The 13907-nt window shown below is 38.8% G+C and overlaps 3 protein-coding genes across 4 annotated transcripts; 2 read left to right on the top strand and 1 right to left on the bottom strand.

The window, feature by feature from the left end:
* Positions 1-1094: 1094 nt before the first annotated feature.
* LOC146450717 (uncharacterized) lies at positions 1095-3477 on the top strand. Its single transcript, XM_085100081.1, has 3 exons — positions 1095-1235; positions 1355-2386; positions 3378-3477. Exons 1-3 carry the CDS (start codon positions 1207-1209, stop codon positions 3475-3477), a joined length of 1161 nt encoding a protein of 386 aa, XP_084956207.1. The 5' UTR covers positions 1095-1206.
* Positions 3478-4095: 618 nt separating this feature from the next.
* LOC146450716 (uncharacterized) lies at positions 4096-8070 on the top strand. Its single transcript, XM_085100057.1, has 6 exons — positions 4096-4172; positions 4640-4733; positions 5114-5282; positions 6146-6290; positions 6672-6923; positions 7158-8070. The coding sequence occupies exons 1-6, from the start codon at positions 4137-4139 to the stop codon at positions 7665-7667; spliced, it is 1206 nt and encodes a 401-aa protein (XP_084956183.1). The 5' UTR covers positions 4096-4136; the 3' UTR covers positions 7668-8070.
* LOC146450715 (uncharacterized) lies at positions 4603-9752 on the bottom strand. Of its 2 annotated transcripts, XM_085100056.1 has the most exons (4): positions 9407-9752; positions 8209-8515; positions 6001-6053; positions 4603-5256 (listed from the first exon to the last, which is right to left on the bottom strand). In XM_085100056.1, exons 1-3 carry the CDS (start codon positions 9533-9535, stop codon positions 6043-6045), a joined length of 447 nt encoding a protein of 148 aa, XP_084956182.1. In that variant the 5' UTR covers positions 9536-9752; the 3' UTR covers positions 4603-5256; positions 6001-6042. The 2 variants fall into 2 exon arrangements, with proteins under 2 accessions (XP_084956182.1, XP_084956181.1); XM_085100055.1 differs by lacking the exons at positions 4603-5256; positions 6001-6053 and having other exon boundaries at positions 8127-8515.
* Between the last annotated feature and the right edge of the window lie 4155 nt (positions 9753-13907).

Below are 13907 nucleotides of genomic sequence, written 5' to 3'. Positions count from 1 at the left end.
GGATTTGTGTAAAATGGTAGAAAGTAACAGTGTTTTGTCAATAAAGTCAACTTACCCTGTTTCTTCTTGTATTCTTTGTCATTTACCAGCTTTTCAAGCCGATTCGGAGCGATTTCGGCGAGTTAGCGTCATTCGGGTTTCTACTGTTAAGTGTAACGAAAGGCCGAACTCTATTTCAGCCATGTCCGAAACACGAAACCGAATAAATCCGTTGAAATCATCCCTGGTGTCCCAATTCCTTCATAGGATCAAAGCAGAGGTAAATAGCTTTCCTTCCATCGCATTTCCGACTCGATTGAAGCCGTATCACGTTTGCTAGAAAGATTTTCTTTCAAGTCGGCTCGCTTCTGAAATTTCGAAAGACCCGCGGCCAGAACGCCATGGACACATTGAACGCTCGGACAGCACGCTGGGTAACAAAAGTTCCTTGGCACGGGGGAAACAGCGGTCAGTTGTCCACAGGCAAACAGATTTGTTCCCGGGGTCCCCTCGCGTCCTTTTTGTCAAGACCGTCGATGAACCATTGTCTCCATCGACCAATCAAAATTAACTTTTGTACTACCTCTGGAGGTTGTCCTTTTACCCGCAAATTTGGAAATACCAGTTTCTTTAACTGTGATTACGACGACGTCGTCAACGAAAACGGAATTTAAAAATTACACTCGCGTTTTCTGAATAAATTTGCGATATAATTTCTACTCATTTAGTTTGTGTAATGTGGCCGAACGATCCAGGAGCTAACGTCGTAGCCGGGCGACTTTAAAGTTCAGAAAGAGAAAGGAAAATAAATCATCATCGTTCTCCATAAAACGTTGAATGTGGTGATTGCACGTCCGTAATTGTTTGCAGAGGACGACAAACAAATGTACCGAAGTTTATAACGCACGTGCTGAGCCAGTGTTTTACTAATTAAAACTATTATTTTCTGAATTTCTTTGTTGCGGTCGTCGTCGTCTTTGCAGGTCTTACCGACAACGAGAACCGGCATGACCTGAAAGTACAGCTGTATTAGTTTATTTCATTTGTGCTAGCTCACGGTTATTTTAGCTTGTAAGTTAACTTCTACAGAAACGGCGGACTCAATAATCCATTTAACAAATTTATTGTTTTTCAACTTGCGATAGTTACGATAGCTCGCACGTGTTGTTCGTTTAAGGAGGTTAAGAGCACGGAATTTCTTGGGCTGCTGATTAAATCGCGTTACCGATGACTTCAACTCTTCAATGGAAAATATGGTAAATTCAAAAACATTTCCTTTTCTATGTAGGTTCCTTGTGAACACAAGACGATCGCTTACACAATTAGCTTATTCCGGGCCTGATCACACAATATATTCAATTTTTTTTTCGTATAGGTTGCTATCGAACTACGAAAATTGCGATGGTGGACTGACAGCAGTCAAAGATATTATACGCGATGCTGAGACGGTTAAAAAGAACCCTTACTGCTCTGCTAATTCGTCTTTATTAGGTCAATTAGTAAGACAACTTTGGGGAGAGAAAGTTAAGATGGTGAAAAGGGGATCACGAAATCAAAGGCAGAATTTCTACCTTAATCTCCAAAAAAAAGTCATGCCTGATGGTGGTGTAGTTGAGCCCTCTATGAGTGGGACCAGTTTGTCAACGTTGAAGAAAGGATGGCTTTTGGTGAACGATCATGACACTTTTCTTTCATTTATTCGTTGTGAGTCTTGGTCTTTTAGAAATGAGACAGTATCAGTTGAGGTGAAAGTAGAGAAGGACAATGGACTGAATCCATGCCGATACTCCATCGCGTCCCATGGATGCCAAATGGATTTGAAAGACTTTATAGACATAAACTTTCTTGAAAAACACCCACTAAGAGAAAGATTAGAGATGATTTTAACGACTGTGGAAACCTCAACATTATGTAGAGGTGTGCAGATTAAAGATGTAGAGTTCTCAAGTACGATGCCTCATGAAAGTGGAATTTATGAAGACAATTCCACTCAAACTGCAGGAAAAAGGGCTTTCTCTTCCACTTGCACTATAATTTGTAGCGCGGGACAACAGTGTTGTACACAATGCCAAAACCTCAACCATAACATCGTGAAAAGAAGTAAAAGGAAGATGGAAACTGGTGGAGTTATACACCACAGTACCAACAAGCGTTACCTTTCCAAAGAGGAAATTGCTACTCAACTTCACCAGGAAAGACAAAAGAGGCTGAATGCCGAGAGAAGAGAAAAAAAATTGAGAGAAACGTTCGAGGCAGAGTGTGTTGAGATGACCGACGAGGACCATGCTGACTTATCAATCATGTTTCAAGGGGCAAACAACATCCCTGAGCACATGTCAAGTTTGTGGGAACAGCAGCAGAAACTTCTGGCATGCAAAAGTAAAAATGCATATCGTTGGCATCCCAAGTAAGTCCAAAAATGTAATTAACCATTAATTTGAGGGTGTATTCAAATGATAAGCACCAAGAAAGTCTTGATCTGGGGGGGGGGGGGGGGGGGGGAGGAAGGAACTCCCATATGAAAGTCACGGGGGTGTTCGTCGGAAATTTTTAAAATAACTACCTAAAAGGTACTAGAACTCTGTTTTGTGGGCGTGGTCCTAACAAATTTTCATCCTAACAGGTACCAACTCTAAAGCAATAGACTTTTTTCATAAATGGCGGCCCATTCATTATTCTTTGCAATATATGTTAATTAGCCCTACTAACCTCATTTCAGAGTCAAAATTCTTTTGAATTTTGCACATGCTGACGCGGCTAGTAAGGCTAATTTTCATGAAAACAAAAGAATAATTTATCGGCCGCCATTTATGAAAAAGCTCTATACACAAACTGACAGTTGACTGACATATAGTTCTTGTGATCTCATATTTCTTGCCTCAATACCCTAAAAGGTACTGCCATACCTGTGACGGAAGTCATTTTTAGACTTAAGCTCCCTAATGGGTACAAAAACACAAATTTTAACCCCTAAAAGGTAGGACGATCACCCCCATTACTTTTCTTTGGCAGGGACCCCTGTAGGGATACCCCCCCTCCAACCAGTGTCTTGATCAGTTTCCAAGCCACTGCTTAGAGGTGTGTTATTAAGAAACTACTATGGAGCTCTGTGGAAGTATCTCTGTCATGGTAGATATTGCCCTGACTTCTGTTCCATATTGTTTTAGTGTAACATAATTGGTATTATTGTTTCCCAGTGGATAAAATCTAAAATGAACACTTGTATAATAATTGACATATTGCAGTAACACAACCTTTTTAATTTCACTAAATTATTTCTTATTCTTGTACATGGCCAGGATACGTGTAGATAAAATTAGAAATTTTATTATTGAATAATTCAATAAACTATATTAAATGTAACTAACTTTTTCATCCTCAATTCTTTTTTACATTAGGGTCATGAGATTGTGCCTTGACCTTTACTGCAAGAATCCCCATGTTTTAGATCCTCTTCGTCAATTTATAATCCTTCCAAGCAATAAAACAATAAGGTAAGGAACGACCCATAACTTATTTAGATTACGATAGGAATGTTTCTTGCTGCAACATACTCCCCATGTCTCAATTATTTCCAATTTTGAATTTATCTCCTATAGATTTGTGAAAGTTATGCTTACTAAAAACCATCTCATTTGCAATAACTGGGTATATATTTCATTAGCCTATTTTATCTGCACTTTTGAATATCACAACTACATCCTTTTGATGAACCCATGCAGTTTTTGACATAATGCCAAGTCAAGTAAATTTGACAGGTTAATACTACTGATACATACTGAAAATGTATACATAGCTCACAATTTTAATCCAGGACTGCATATATACATTTGGAAGCCAGATGTACCTAATAGAACAAACCATGTTATAAATTCAAAAACAAATAATTATAATAATATCCAGGTTAAGCCAGCCCCCTCTCTCTTTCTTAACAAATTTTTTAACAACTGTAATGTGCCCAAATAGGGGAAATGAAGCTTGTTGTTGTTGTAATAAACAGGCTAATTCTCGGTAGGCAATGTCATGTACTAAATAACAATAAAAAAAAATTGAATGTTATTGCAGGTTCTACAAAAACAAAGTTAAAGAAACCCTAGGGTGGAATGATGAAGTGCTGAGATGCTGCCAAAGAAAGTGGCTTGAAGCCAGGGGATTACATGGGTGGTTTTGCTATAGATGAGATGAAAATCCAGGTAACTTCTATTTAAACTCAAATTTTATAAAATCACAGAGAGTCATGTAATTTATTTCTAACTTAACTGTTAATGAATCTATGTATTAAATTATTAAGCACATTTAAATTACACAGTTACCATATTTATCAATAAAATGTATTAATTAATATTTAAAACAATCATTACAATAAAAACAGTCACTCAAACATTATTCTAGACATACAAAACTGTATACAGCTGTTTTCATGGCTAATAGAATCAATGTCATGTCAACACTACATGGTGTTGTTAATAGTAAAATTATAGTGTTAGTATTCTCTGTGACTGTCATGAAGTTGACTGACAAAAACATTATCTCCCTAAGGATACCCATCTATATATAAATGACACTGTTTAATTAGTAAGAATAATATTTTGTCCAGAAAATATACATAAATAAATTGGCAATCAATAAACTAAGAACAGACAATACTGATCTCTTTCAGGAGAGTCTAGAAATGACTTCAGTAGGTGGCAAGCACAAGCTAGTGGGCTTTGTTGACCTGGGAAAGGGTCATGATCTTATGAGAACTTTGTCAGGTATGTTTCTCTATATAAGTCAAGGTACCTTATTTTGAGTTACAGTAAACTAGCTTCCTCAGTTGCAACAGGGCCACTAAGCCCTTGAAAAATTTGGGGATCTTAAGAGTGCCAACAGCTGGGCTGGTATCTGTGATACTGCAGGGCCCTAATAACTTACTGCAAAATTAGGCGCAGAGACCACTGAGAACTTAAATAAAATTATAGTCACAACCCCTACATCAAACAGCCTGGAAATATTTAAAGTTTATACACTTTGTGTCAAGCAAATTGTACCAATAAAATAACATGGCATAATGCATGAAATGAATTTCTCAAAAAAATTAAATTTCAAATTTTGATATATTAACTCTAACTGCAGTTAAATGCTCTCTTTCCAGGTCAAGATAATCAACCAGAACTGGCCAGTCATGTTCTGCAGTTCATTTTCCTAAGTGACTGTGGTTTTAGATTCCCTATCGCACAGTGGCCATCTGGGAAGTGTACTCCAAGTGATTTGTACCATCTGTTTTGGGAGGGAGTCCTGAAAATGTTAGAAATTGGATTTCAGTAAGTGCATGAGCCGCCAACCTTTTCTAGTTAAAAAATTAATTTACTTGTTATAAGAAATTTGGTATAATAAGTAACTGCAGATTGTTGGTAATCGAAGTTTATTATTGTGCCTTTCAATAGCATGCGGACTCTGAAGTTCAAGATTCAACCAACCCTAACGCTTTTCATTGCTGTCAATCACTTGGGTTGAGTGGATCACCTCAAAGTTTAAACATTTGGTTCAAATTGAACCAAATGTTGGGTGTGTTTGAACAGGTCGTTCAACATTGTTGAAAGTGTAAAAAAAAGTTTAAAGCATGTTGAATCAAATTTAAATTAGTTTAAACTTTCATTCAACACCCATACAACATTTCCCTTGTTCTCGAAGATGTTGAATGGTGTTGAAGCCATAATTTGGAACACTCTGTTAAACATTTGTCCAACATCAGTGCCCAGCATCCATTCAACTTTTGTTGAACAAATGTTAGGCAAATCCTTAAGGAAACAAAAATGTTTGGCTCAACGGGATCAAAAGGCCATTTTGGTGTATTGTGATTGACGGATTTCGACCCCTTTTGTCAATTTCTGTATTGCATGCGGTCAGTCGGTTGTTGCTGTAATTATGATTGATAGCAGTAAAACACGCAAATCATTAGCTGGGGTTGAAGTTCAGAGTCCGTATGTTATTGAAAGGCGCAGTACTTAATATAGACACAATTTAATTATTAATACTTACTATAAGCTTTGGGTAGCTTTGGATCTCCAGAGTCTTTCCGGTTTAAGTTGAACCTTATAAAGAAAGAAAAGAGGCTGCAAATAATGGCATAATTTGAGGTACTACGTACTGATCATCACATATCTATTTGTCTTTTCTATTGAAGGATTTACTGGTGTGTGTTGGATGGTGCTGACTGCAACCGACAGTTTGTGCAAATGCATTTCAGGAACAAAGACCCTGCTGAAAGCAAGTTTGTGACACCAAATATATATACTGGTGAAGCCATGGTATTCATCATGGACCCAAAGGTAATTTTTCTAGTAAATGTAATTTATGAAATGGATCTATTAATTAAGTGTGATCATGACACTCACAATAATTTCTCAGTTCTTAATTTAATTGCTTTAAAACTAGTGTTCTAGGGTAACCTGTTCTTTTTTTGAATTATTAACTGAACAACAATTACACACAAAATATAAAATTTGTAAAGAAATGATTTAATAGAGTGCGTGCATGATGGCCATGTTGGAGGACCAGAACAATACAATGATTTTCCTTTGGAAAATATATTCTATTTTTATGCAAACATCTTCTATTGTTTTAGTCCTCCAGCATGGCCGCCGTGCACACACTCTATAGGCTATAATTTCATTGACTTTTTAGCCTATGATTTGTTTTATATTCAACAGCACAACATCAAGAAAATAAGAAACAACCTACACAAGAGTAATGAAACTGGAAAGCCAAGGTGCCTCACAATTAATGGAAAGCAAATCACATGGAAGCAATGGAGAAGTACTTTTGAATGGGATCAACAGAGCTTCTCCCTCCCGCTACATGAAAAGTTAACACCACAGCACATAGATTTGGATTCTGCAGCTATCATGAGGAACAAGCTTGCTGAAGATGTGTTGGACAACAAGATGTTGTTCCTCATGCAGGTAAATCTCTGAACTCATTCTTAAATAAAACTTCTAATATTATTTAATTAATATATATATTAAGTCTATGCAGCTGTGATTTTCTAAGAAAAAAAAGAGGAACAATATTTGCTCTAATTATATGTAATTGATTTATGCAAATATATATGTTCGAATTATTATTATTATTATTATTATTATTATTATTATTATTATTATTATTATAATATACATCAATGTTATGTTGATTTACAGAAATACCAGGAACAAATGAAAACCGATGGTGATTCATTGGATGCTGCTATACAACTACTGCAGCATACCAGTGAGCTTGTCAGCTTATTTAATGATAAGCTCTACATCAGTTCTACAGAAGATGAGAGACTGCAAAAGCTCAACAAATTCTACCACTGGATGTGCAACTGGGCAAGTGAAACACAAGGAAACAGCAAGCACTTTATTTCAAACAAACTATGGTTTGATTTACAATCCATGTGCCTTGGATTTCAATCGCTGGTACATTATAAGATGTCAAAATTTGCTGAGTCAGTTGTTAAGCCAGCAATAGTTAACCAAGATTGTGCAGAAAATCATTTTTGCCAGATTCGATCATGTAATGGTCAAAATGATAATCCCACTTTTTTGCAACAGCAGTCAACCCAGAATTCTATTCGTCTTGGGCAAACTACCATCAGTCCAAAGAGTAATGCATCATGCCATAGCAGCAGCAATGGCACCAGACCTTCAGTAATTGGTTTGCAATGAACCAACTAATACTTGTTTATATTTACTGTGAAGGCAATCATTTCAATTTAAAACTTTTACAAGAGTCATGTTGCTAATATGCCAATGAAAATGGAACTCACATATTTTGCTTTTGTAGTATATTTGTGGGCATGGCCAGTTATCATTTTTTTTCTGAGAAGTATCATGCATATATGGTCCAATTTAGTCTCCATTGTAAAGGTAATTTTTAATTGGTCAAATACTTATAACATTGACAGCCATGACTCAGTGCATGCAATCATATAAAATAATTTAAATTTGCATTTGATGTATCCTTTATTGGAAGCACTCTTAAAAATTGTGCTGATATTTACAACAAACGTGTTGAATTTGATAGATTAGCTTAATTAAGTCAGCTGCTGTCCCTGATCAGCAGACACGATTTCAGTTTAGCGGTAATGCAATAAACTAATTGTACATGAATATGCATGAGCCTAATAAGGTTCACTTCAAGAAAATTGAAGAATTATCACCGGAGACTTATTGTATTGATATGTGACAACAATGCAGTGATACATACCTCTTGAAAGCCGCATCCTTATGTGCCCATCAGTTTCAGATCGTTCAACCACTGTGAACATTCTATTGTCTACTGAAGCTGGAAAAGGAATATAAGTATGCTTTGCAATTGATCCCAGAAGGGCTTGAGCAAGGACTGTCTTTGATGACCTTATAGAAACTTGGATGCCGTATGCCTCGCAAAGAGCGATTAGCTGAGTTTTGTTGTAAACTCGGTTAAGTGATGCTGGGCCTCGGTGCTGATGGGTGAAGGCAACCAGTCGACCGTGGGAAACCACTTTGTTGTTACTGCGGTCTTTAAGAATTTCCTGTAAGAGAACAGCATTGACTAACTGATCTAATTTATAACACGGAAAGTAATTAAGCTGGGAACACGTCCTACTGGTATCAATAGTTCATAATAGTTAACTCCAAGCGTTCGTTTTCTTACTCCAGAATCGAAGTCAAGTGGGGGTCCCAAGTGTTCATGGCATCGATACATAAATACTTGTACGTTGCACAGCCTTCCCCCAGCGGGGGGGGGGGGGGGGGAACTCCCATATATGAGCTATGTGGTTTTAAGCGAGTAGGGTATAGAAATCAGAGAGTTTAGGTCTAGAGTAGGGTACCATTTCCCGCGAAACTAATTAGTTGCTTGAAGAATTTAGTTTGAGATTTTTTGCGGTAAAAATGGCATTTAAAAATCGGTACGGCGGGCAGTACGACGTCTAGGATAGGGTAGGGATTTTTAGTGTTTACTCTAGAATAGGGTTGCAAAATAAAGGTTAACATTGTCAAGTATAGGTTAGGGTTCTTACAGTCCCAGCGGCAAACCCCCAGCTAAAAACTATGGGAGTACTCCCCCCCCCCGGGGAGGAAAGCCGTAAATCGCCGTAAATAATGAGTGATTAGGGTGTGGTGGCGGAGGAGGCGGGGTGGGGGGGGGGGGGGAGTTAGGGTGGGAGTACTAGTGCAAAGGTTAGGTCAGGAGCCATAATCAGGGATTCCCTGGTCCAGATAGGCGTGAAGTAAAAAGCTAAAGTTTTAGGTATGTAAATATTTGATATAGATACTGTTTCCGAAAAACCCAAAAGTTTATCATGCAATTTTTTTTCTTACTGATTTAAGCTATGCCACGCATTTTGCTTCCAACGCGAGGTGTATTATAAACACTATAGCCTTGAACCATATTAAAAGTAAACAAAGTGGAATTCAAATACCTGAAATGGTGCACTGTCTGTTTTCTCTTTGTTTCTTTCTTTCCGTTGCAGGACTCGTTTCCTCAATTCGGCTGTCTTCTGAATCAAGTATTCTCTCCGAAAATCTCTTAGAAATTGCGAAGCACCCATGTTCAAGTAATATAACAAAATGCTTTCCAAAAGCTGCCCAATGAGGCCCTGTTGAATGCAATGATGGAAAAGTGAAAGCTGTTATGTTATATTATCATACCTTTAATCTCTGATTTTCGGAATTATTTTCTCGAATGTCTTGTTCGCGATTGATGTGTTAAAGGGCTCTTGAAAAACCTACAGACTCCCCTCTAACGGTTTTGTGCTTGCTATTAATTGCAAAAAAAATAAATTAATGATTGCCTTCAGAGTTTCGCTCATGTGACTTGTTGTGCAGCCGCGAAAATCAGAAAATGAAGTCAGTTGTAACTGATTGATGGCTCTTCCCCGCGGTTCCACAGTTTTTGCTGTAAAATTGATTAACTTCGTTGTATCTTTTTCTTTCTTTCTTTTTTTTTTTGTGCGAAACAAAATTTCCGAAAAAAATAGTTGTATCGCCAAAAAAAGTTGCCAAAATAATAAAAAAAAAAGACAGAAATCAGAAGAAAAAGGTGGGCCCCTTCGCCCAACTTCTCAACAAAAAATTATTCATTACCTTGTTTTTATCTTCATCCACTAGTTCAAAGCACGACAGCCAACTATCTTTCAACTCCTGGTCGGCTCTTAACTCAACCAAAGCCAATTCCACCATTTCTTCACGTGCTCTGTTTAAAACGTACAGATTAAGCAGCTCCACTCTCCTTTTCTCCAATTTCAAAAAGAACAGATAAGCTTCATCTGAAATGTGAAGAAGCCCTCTTTGACGATATTGCCTCGCTTCAGTCACTTCCAACGTCTCGGGAAACTTTGAACTTTCCTCAAGCACTGCGTAGGGTTGAATTATGTTCTCTTCTAGCAATTCACAAAGTAATTGTTGCTTCTTCACCGAGGCAAGAGTAGAACGAGAATTTGTGTTTACATTCCTTAAAATGTACTTTCTGGCGCGATTTAAAACCTTTCTCACAGCCCAAGCACCAACATGCCGAATCTTTGATTTTCCCACTTCACTCATTTCTTGTACATCAAAAGGAATTATTTCCTGTCGTCGTAGCTTCACAACATCGGCCAAGTGTTCCAAAAATTGCCAGTACAATGAGGTAGCAAGCTGAACTCCAACAGCTCTGTGGACTGGTGTGCACTTCGCAACATCAAAAACGGAACAAAGATATCGAGTAAAATCGTTACAGGTGAAAAATTCGTGAAGCCTGCCGGTTACATCTGTAAACGCTTGACGACTGATGTCAACCACAATTTCATCAGGGTTTTCTTTAATGTGGTTTTCGACCATCAAGAAAAAATGAAACCACACTAAATTTGTGAACGATTTTAGCCGGTTGAGAGAACTCTCACTTAATAAGGTATCAACAGCACTGTTCTTGTCCTCCACAAAGGTGGAGACAGGATCATTTGTCTTAAGTCCCGTTAAGAAGTCTTGGCATTTAGTGTAACATTCGGCCGGGGGAGTTGCAAGGCTTGATTCATGCGCTAACAGTCGGCTGTACATTTCCATCAAATCCATCGGGACATCAACATCATCATCTTCGAATAATGCACGCACGGGACCATCTTGTATTTCTGATGGAAATGAAAAATGTACATCGTCTTCCCCTACATCTTGAAATCGATCTTTAACCGTAAGAAGAGTTTCATCGCCGAAACGTTTGTGCCGGCAGCATGAGAGGTCTTCGACGGGAGCACTTAAGTGGCGCGAAGTACAGGTCTCTAACGCTTTTTGTTGAGGTTTCATCAGTTGTCGAGGATTGAAATCTAGTACTTGGATGTGTTCTGGGGACCTGACTCTTGAAATTGCGACGTAAATTAATCCCGAAACGTATTCGCGTGAGCAGTGTACGATGGCAGAGGAAAGTGTTAGCCCTTGGGCTTTGTGGCAAGTTACTGCATACGCTAAAACAATGGGAAATTGAGTGACAGAACCTACTTTTTGGCCATAGCGATTTGTCTTAATCCAAGTTTTCCTTCCAATCTCTACTTCGCCAACACCGTCAAAGAAAACCAAAAGGGCGTCGCCTCTCATTCCATTAAAGACACCAACACTTCCATTCTTTAAATCATTAGACATGTTCCAAACAAGCATAACCTTGCATCCCCGTTTGACCTGCAATACGGACACTCCTGGCCAACTCATGCAGTTGGAGTTGTTGTTTTCAAACGCGGCTTCGAACGTTAACAGTTCTCCTGCTAGGCTATCGAGCTCTTGTCTGTTCAACAAGGCGACAGGAATTTTACGAAATAATATGTGCGTTGCACTTTCTTTCAGTGGCTGAGTTAATTCCCTTTTCAGCGAGCAACTGAGGTAAATTTGGGTTTCCTCCGTACACTGCCCCATCCTTATGTCAGAAAGAGCTTTGAGAAACTCTATATCTTCTTCCGATTGGCGCATGACTTTAGTCAGAGCAAAGCGGTGACTAATTGCATAGTCGAAGAGAGGTGACTCAAACATATAATACCCCTCATCGAACATGTTGGGGACAGGCTGCAACTGAAGAAATTCTCCCACTAGGATCATTTGCTTTCCCGCAAATGGAAACATACCGCTTACTTCATCACTAGCTATTTCATGATGAAGGACATTTACAAGTTCGAACATTCGCTGACTAGACATACTAGCCTCATCCCACAAGATTAGATCGATGGCCTTAACACGATCGCAAACTGCAGAGTTGCCCAGGGATCGATCAATCACTTGACGCCATGGAAGTTCGGCTGTCATAAGACCGTAGAAAGAGTGCACTGTGGATGCCACTCCTGGATCGTAAACTTGGCATGCGATACCACTCGCACAAATTACACCTATAGATTTCCCACATGCGTTTGCTGCGCTAATTATCCGCTTGACCACCTCACTTTTTCCAACTCCAGATTGTCCTGTAATCAAAAGATTGTGCCCTTCTGCGGCGAATTTGGCAATCTCTTCCTGGTCACAATTTAACTTTATCCTAAAAGCAGCAAAGCAACAGGCGTCAAAATCGGACCAAAATAACGCAATTGGCACAAGAACACGAAAAAATGCGAACACGTAACCCAAATATGTCTCACTCACGAACTAAAGAGAATACTGTATTAAATTTCTACTTACACCTCTATTTATACACAATAATCCCCCCTTAGAAGCAACATAGTGATATCTTCCTGTTCATCGAAGAGTCTGGTTTAAATTTTCGAAATTTCACTTTGTTGAATGGAACGGTATTTTCCCAATTAGATATCTGGATTATTGAGTCCGCCGTTTCTGTAGAAGTTAACTTGCAAGCTAAAATAACCGTGAGCTAGCACAAATGAAATAAACTAATACAGCTGTACTTTCAGGTCATGCCGGTTCTCGTTGTCGGTAAGACCTGCAAAGACGACGACGACCGCAACAAAGAAATTCAGAAAATAATAGTTTTAATTAGTAAAACACTGGCTCAGCACGTGCGTTATAAACTTCGGTACATTTGTTTGTCGTCCTCTGCAAACAATTACGGACGTGCAATCACCACATTCAACGTTTTATGGAGAACGATGATGATTTATTTTCCTTTCTCTTTCTGAGCTTTAAAGTCGCCCGGCTACGACGTTAGCTCCTGGATCGTTCGGCCACATTACACAAACTAAATGAGTAGAAATTATATCGCAAATTTATTCAGAAAACGCGAGTGTAATTTTTAAATTCCGTTTTCGTTGACGACGTCGTCGTAATCACAGTTAAAGAAACTGGTATTTCCAAATTTGCGGGTAAAAGGACAACCTCCAGAGGTAGTACAAAAGTTAATTTTGATTGGTCGATGGAGACAATGGTTCATCGACGGTCTTGACAAAAAGGACGCGAGGGGACCCCGGGAACAAATCTGTTTGCCTGTGGACAACTGACCGCTGTTTCCCCCGTGCCAAGGAACTTTTGTTACCCAGCGTGCTGTCCGAGCGTTCAATGTGTCCATGGCGTTCTGGCCGCGGGTCTTTCGAAATTTCAGAAGCGAGCCGACTTGAAAGAAAATCTTTCTAGCAAACGTGATACGGCTTCAATCGAGTCGGAAATGCGATGGAAGGAAAGCTATTTACCTCTGCTTTGATCCTATGAAGGAATTGGGACACCAGGGATGATTTCAACGGATTTATTCGGTTTCGTGTTTCGGACATGGCTGAAATAGAGTTCGGCCTTTCGTTACACTTAACAGTAGAAACCCGAATGACGCTAACTCGCCGAAATCGCTCCGAATCGGCTTGAAAAGCTGGTAAATGACAAAGAATACAAGAAGAAACAGGGTAAGTTGACTTTATTGACAAAACACTGTTACTTTCTACCATTTTACACAAATCCGTTGTATTCCCATACAAATCCTTATAATTCAACGGTTCTCTGATAGTGAGCTTGGGCTGCCTGTGCACAGATCAC

This window comes from Pavona decussata, unplaced genomic scaffold (assembly GCF_977016875.1).
Source record: "Pavona decussata unplaced genomic scaffold, jaPavDecu1.1 SCAFFOLD_431, whole genome shotgun sequence".
Taxonomy (NCBI): Eukaryota; Metazoa; Cnidaria; class Anthozoa; order Scleractinia; family Agariciidae; genus Pavona; species Pavona decussata.
Note: the sequence above shows the minus strand (reverse complement) of the source record. Positions and strands in the feature narration are given on the sequence as shown.

Bases quoted from the DNA above. Each gene is read 5' to 3' on its own strand.
- LOC146450717 (XM_085100081.1), top strand. From the start codon at position 1,207: ATGACTTCAACTCTTCAATGGAAAATATG. The intron at 1,236-1,354 runs GTAAATTCAAAA...TTTTTCGTATAG, and splicing joins ACTCTTCAATGGAAAATATG to GTTGCTATCGAACTACGAAA. The intron at 2,387-3,377 runs GTAAGTCCAAAA...TTTTTACATTAG, and splicing joins GCATATCGTTGGCATCCCAA to GGTCATGAGATTGTGCCTTG.
- LOC146450716 (XM_085100057.1), top strand. From the start codon at position 4,137: ATGGGTGGTTTTGCTATAGATGAGATGAAAATCCAG. The intron at 4,734-5,113 runs GTATGTTTCTCT...CTCTCTTTCCAG, and splicing joins TCTTATGAGAACTTTGTCAG to GTCAAGATAATCAACCAGAA. The intron at 6,291-6,671 runs GTAATTTTTCTA...TATATTCAACAG, and splicing joins TATTCATCATGGACCCAAAG to CACAACATCAAGAAAATAAG.
- LOC146450715 (XM_085100055.1), bottom strand. From the start codon at position 9,535: ATGGGTGCTTCGCAATTTCTAAGAGATTTTCGGAGAGAATACTTGATT. The intron at 8,516-9,406 runs GTATTTGAATTC...GTTCTCTTACAG, and splicing joins CAGACAGTGCACCATTTCAG to GAAATTCTTAAAGACCGCAG.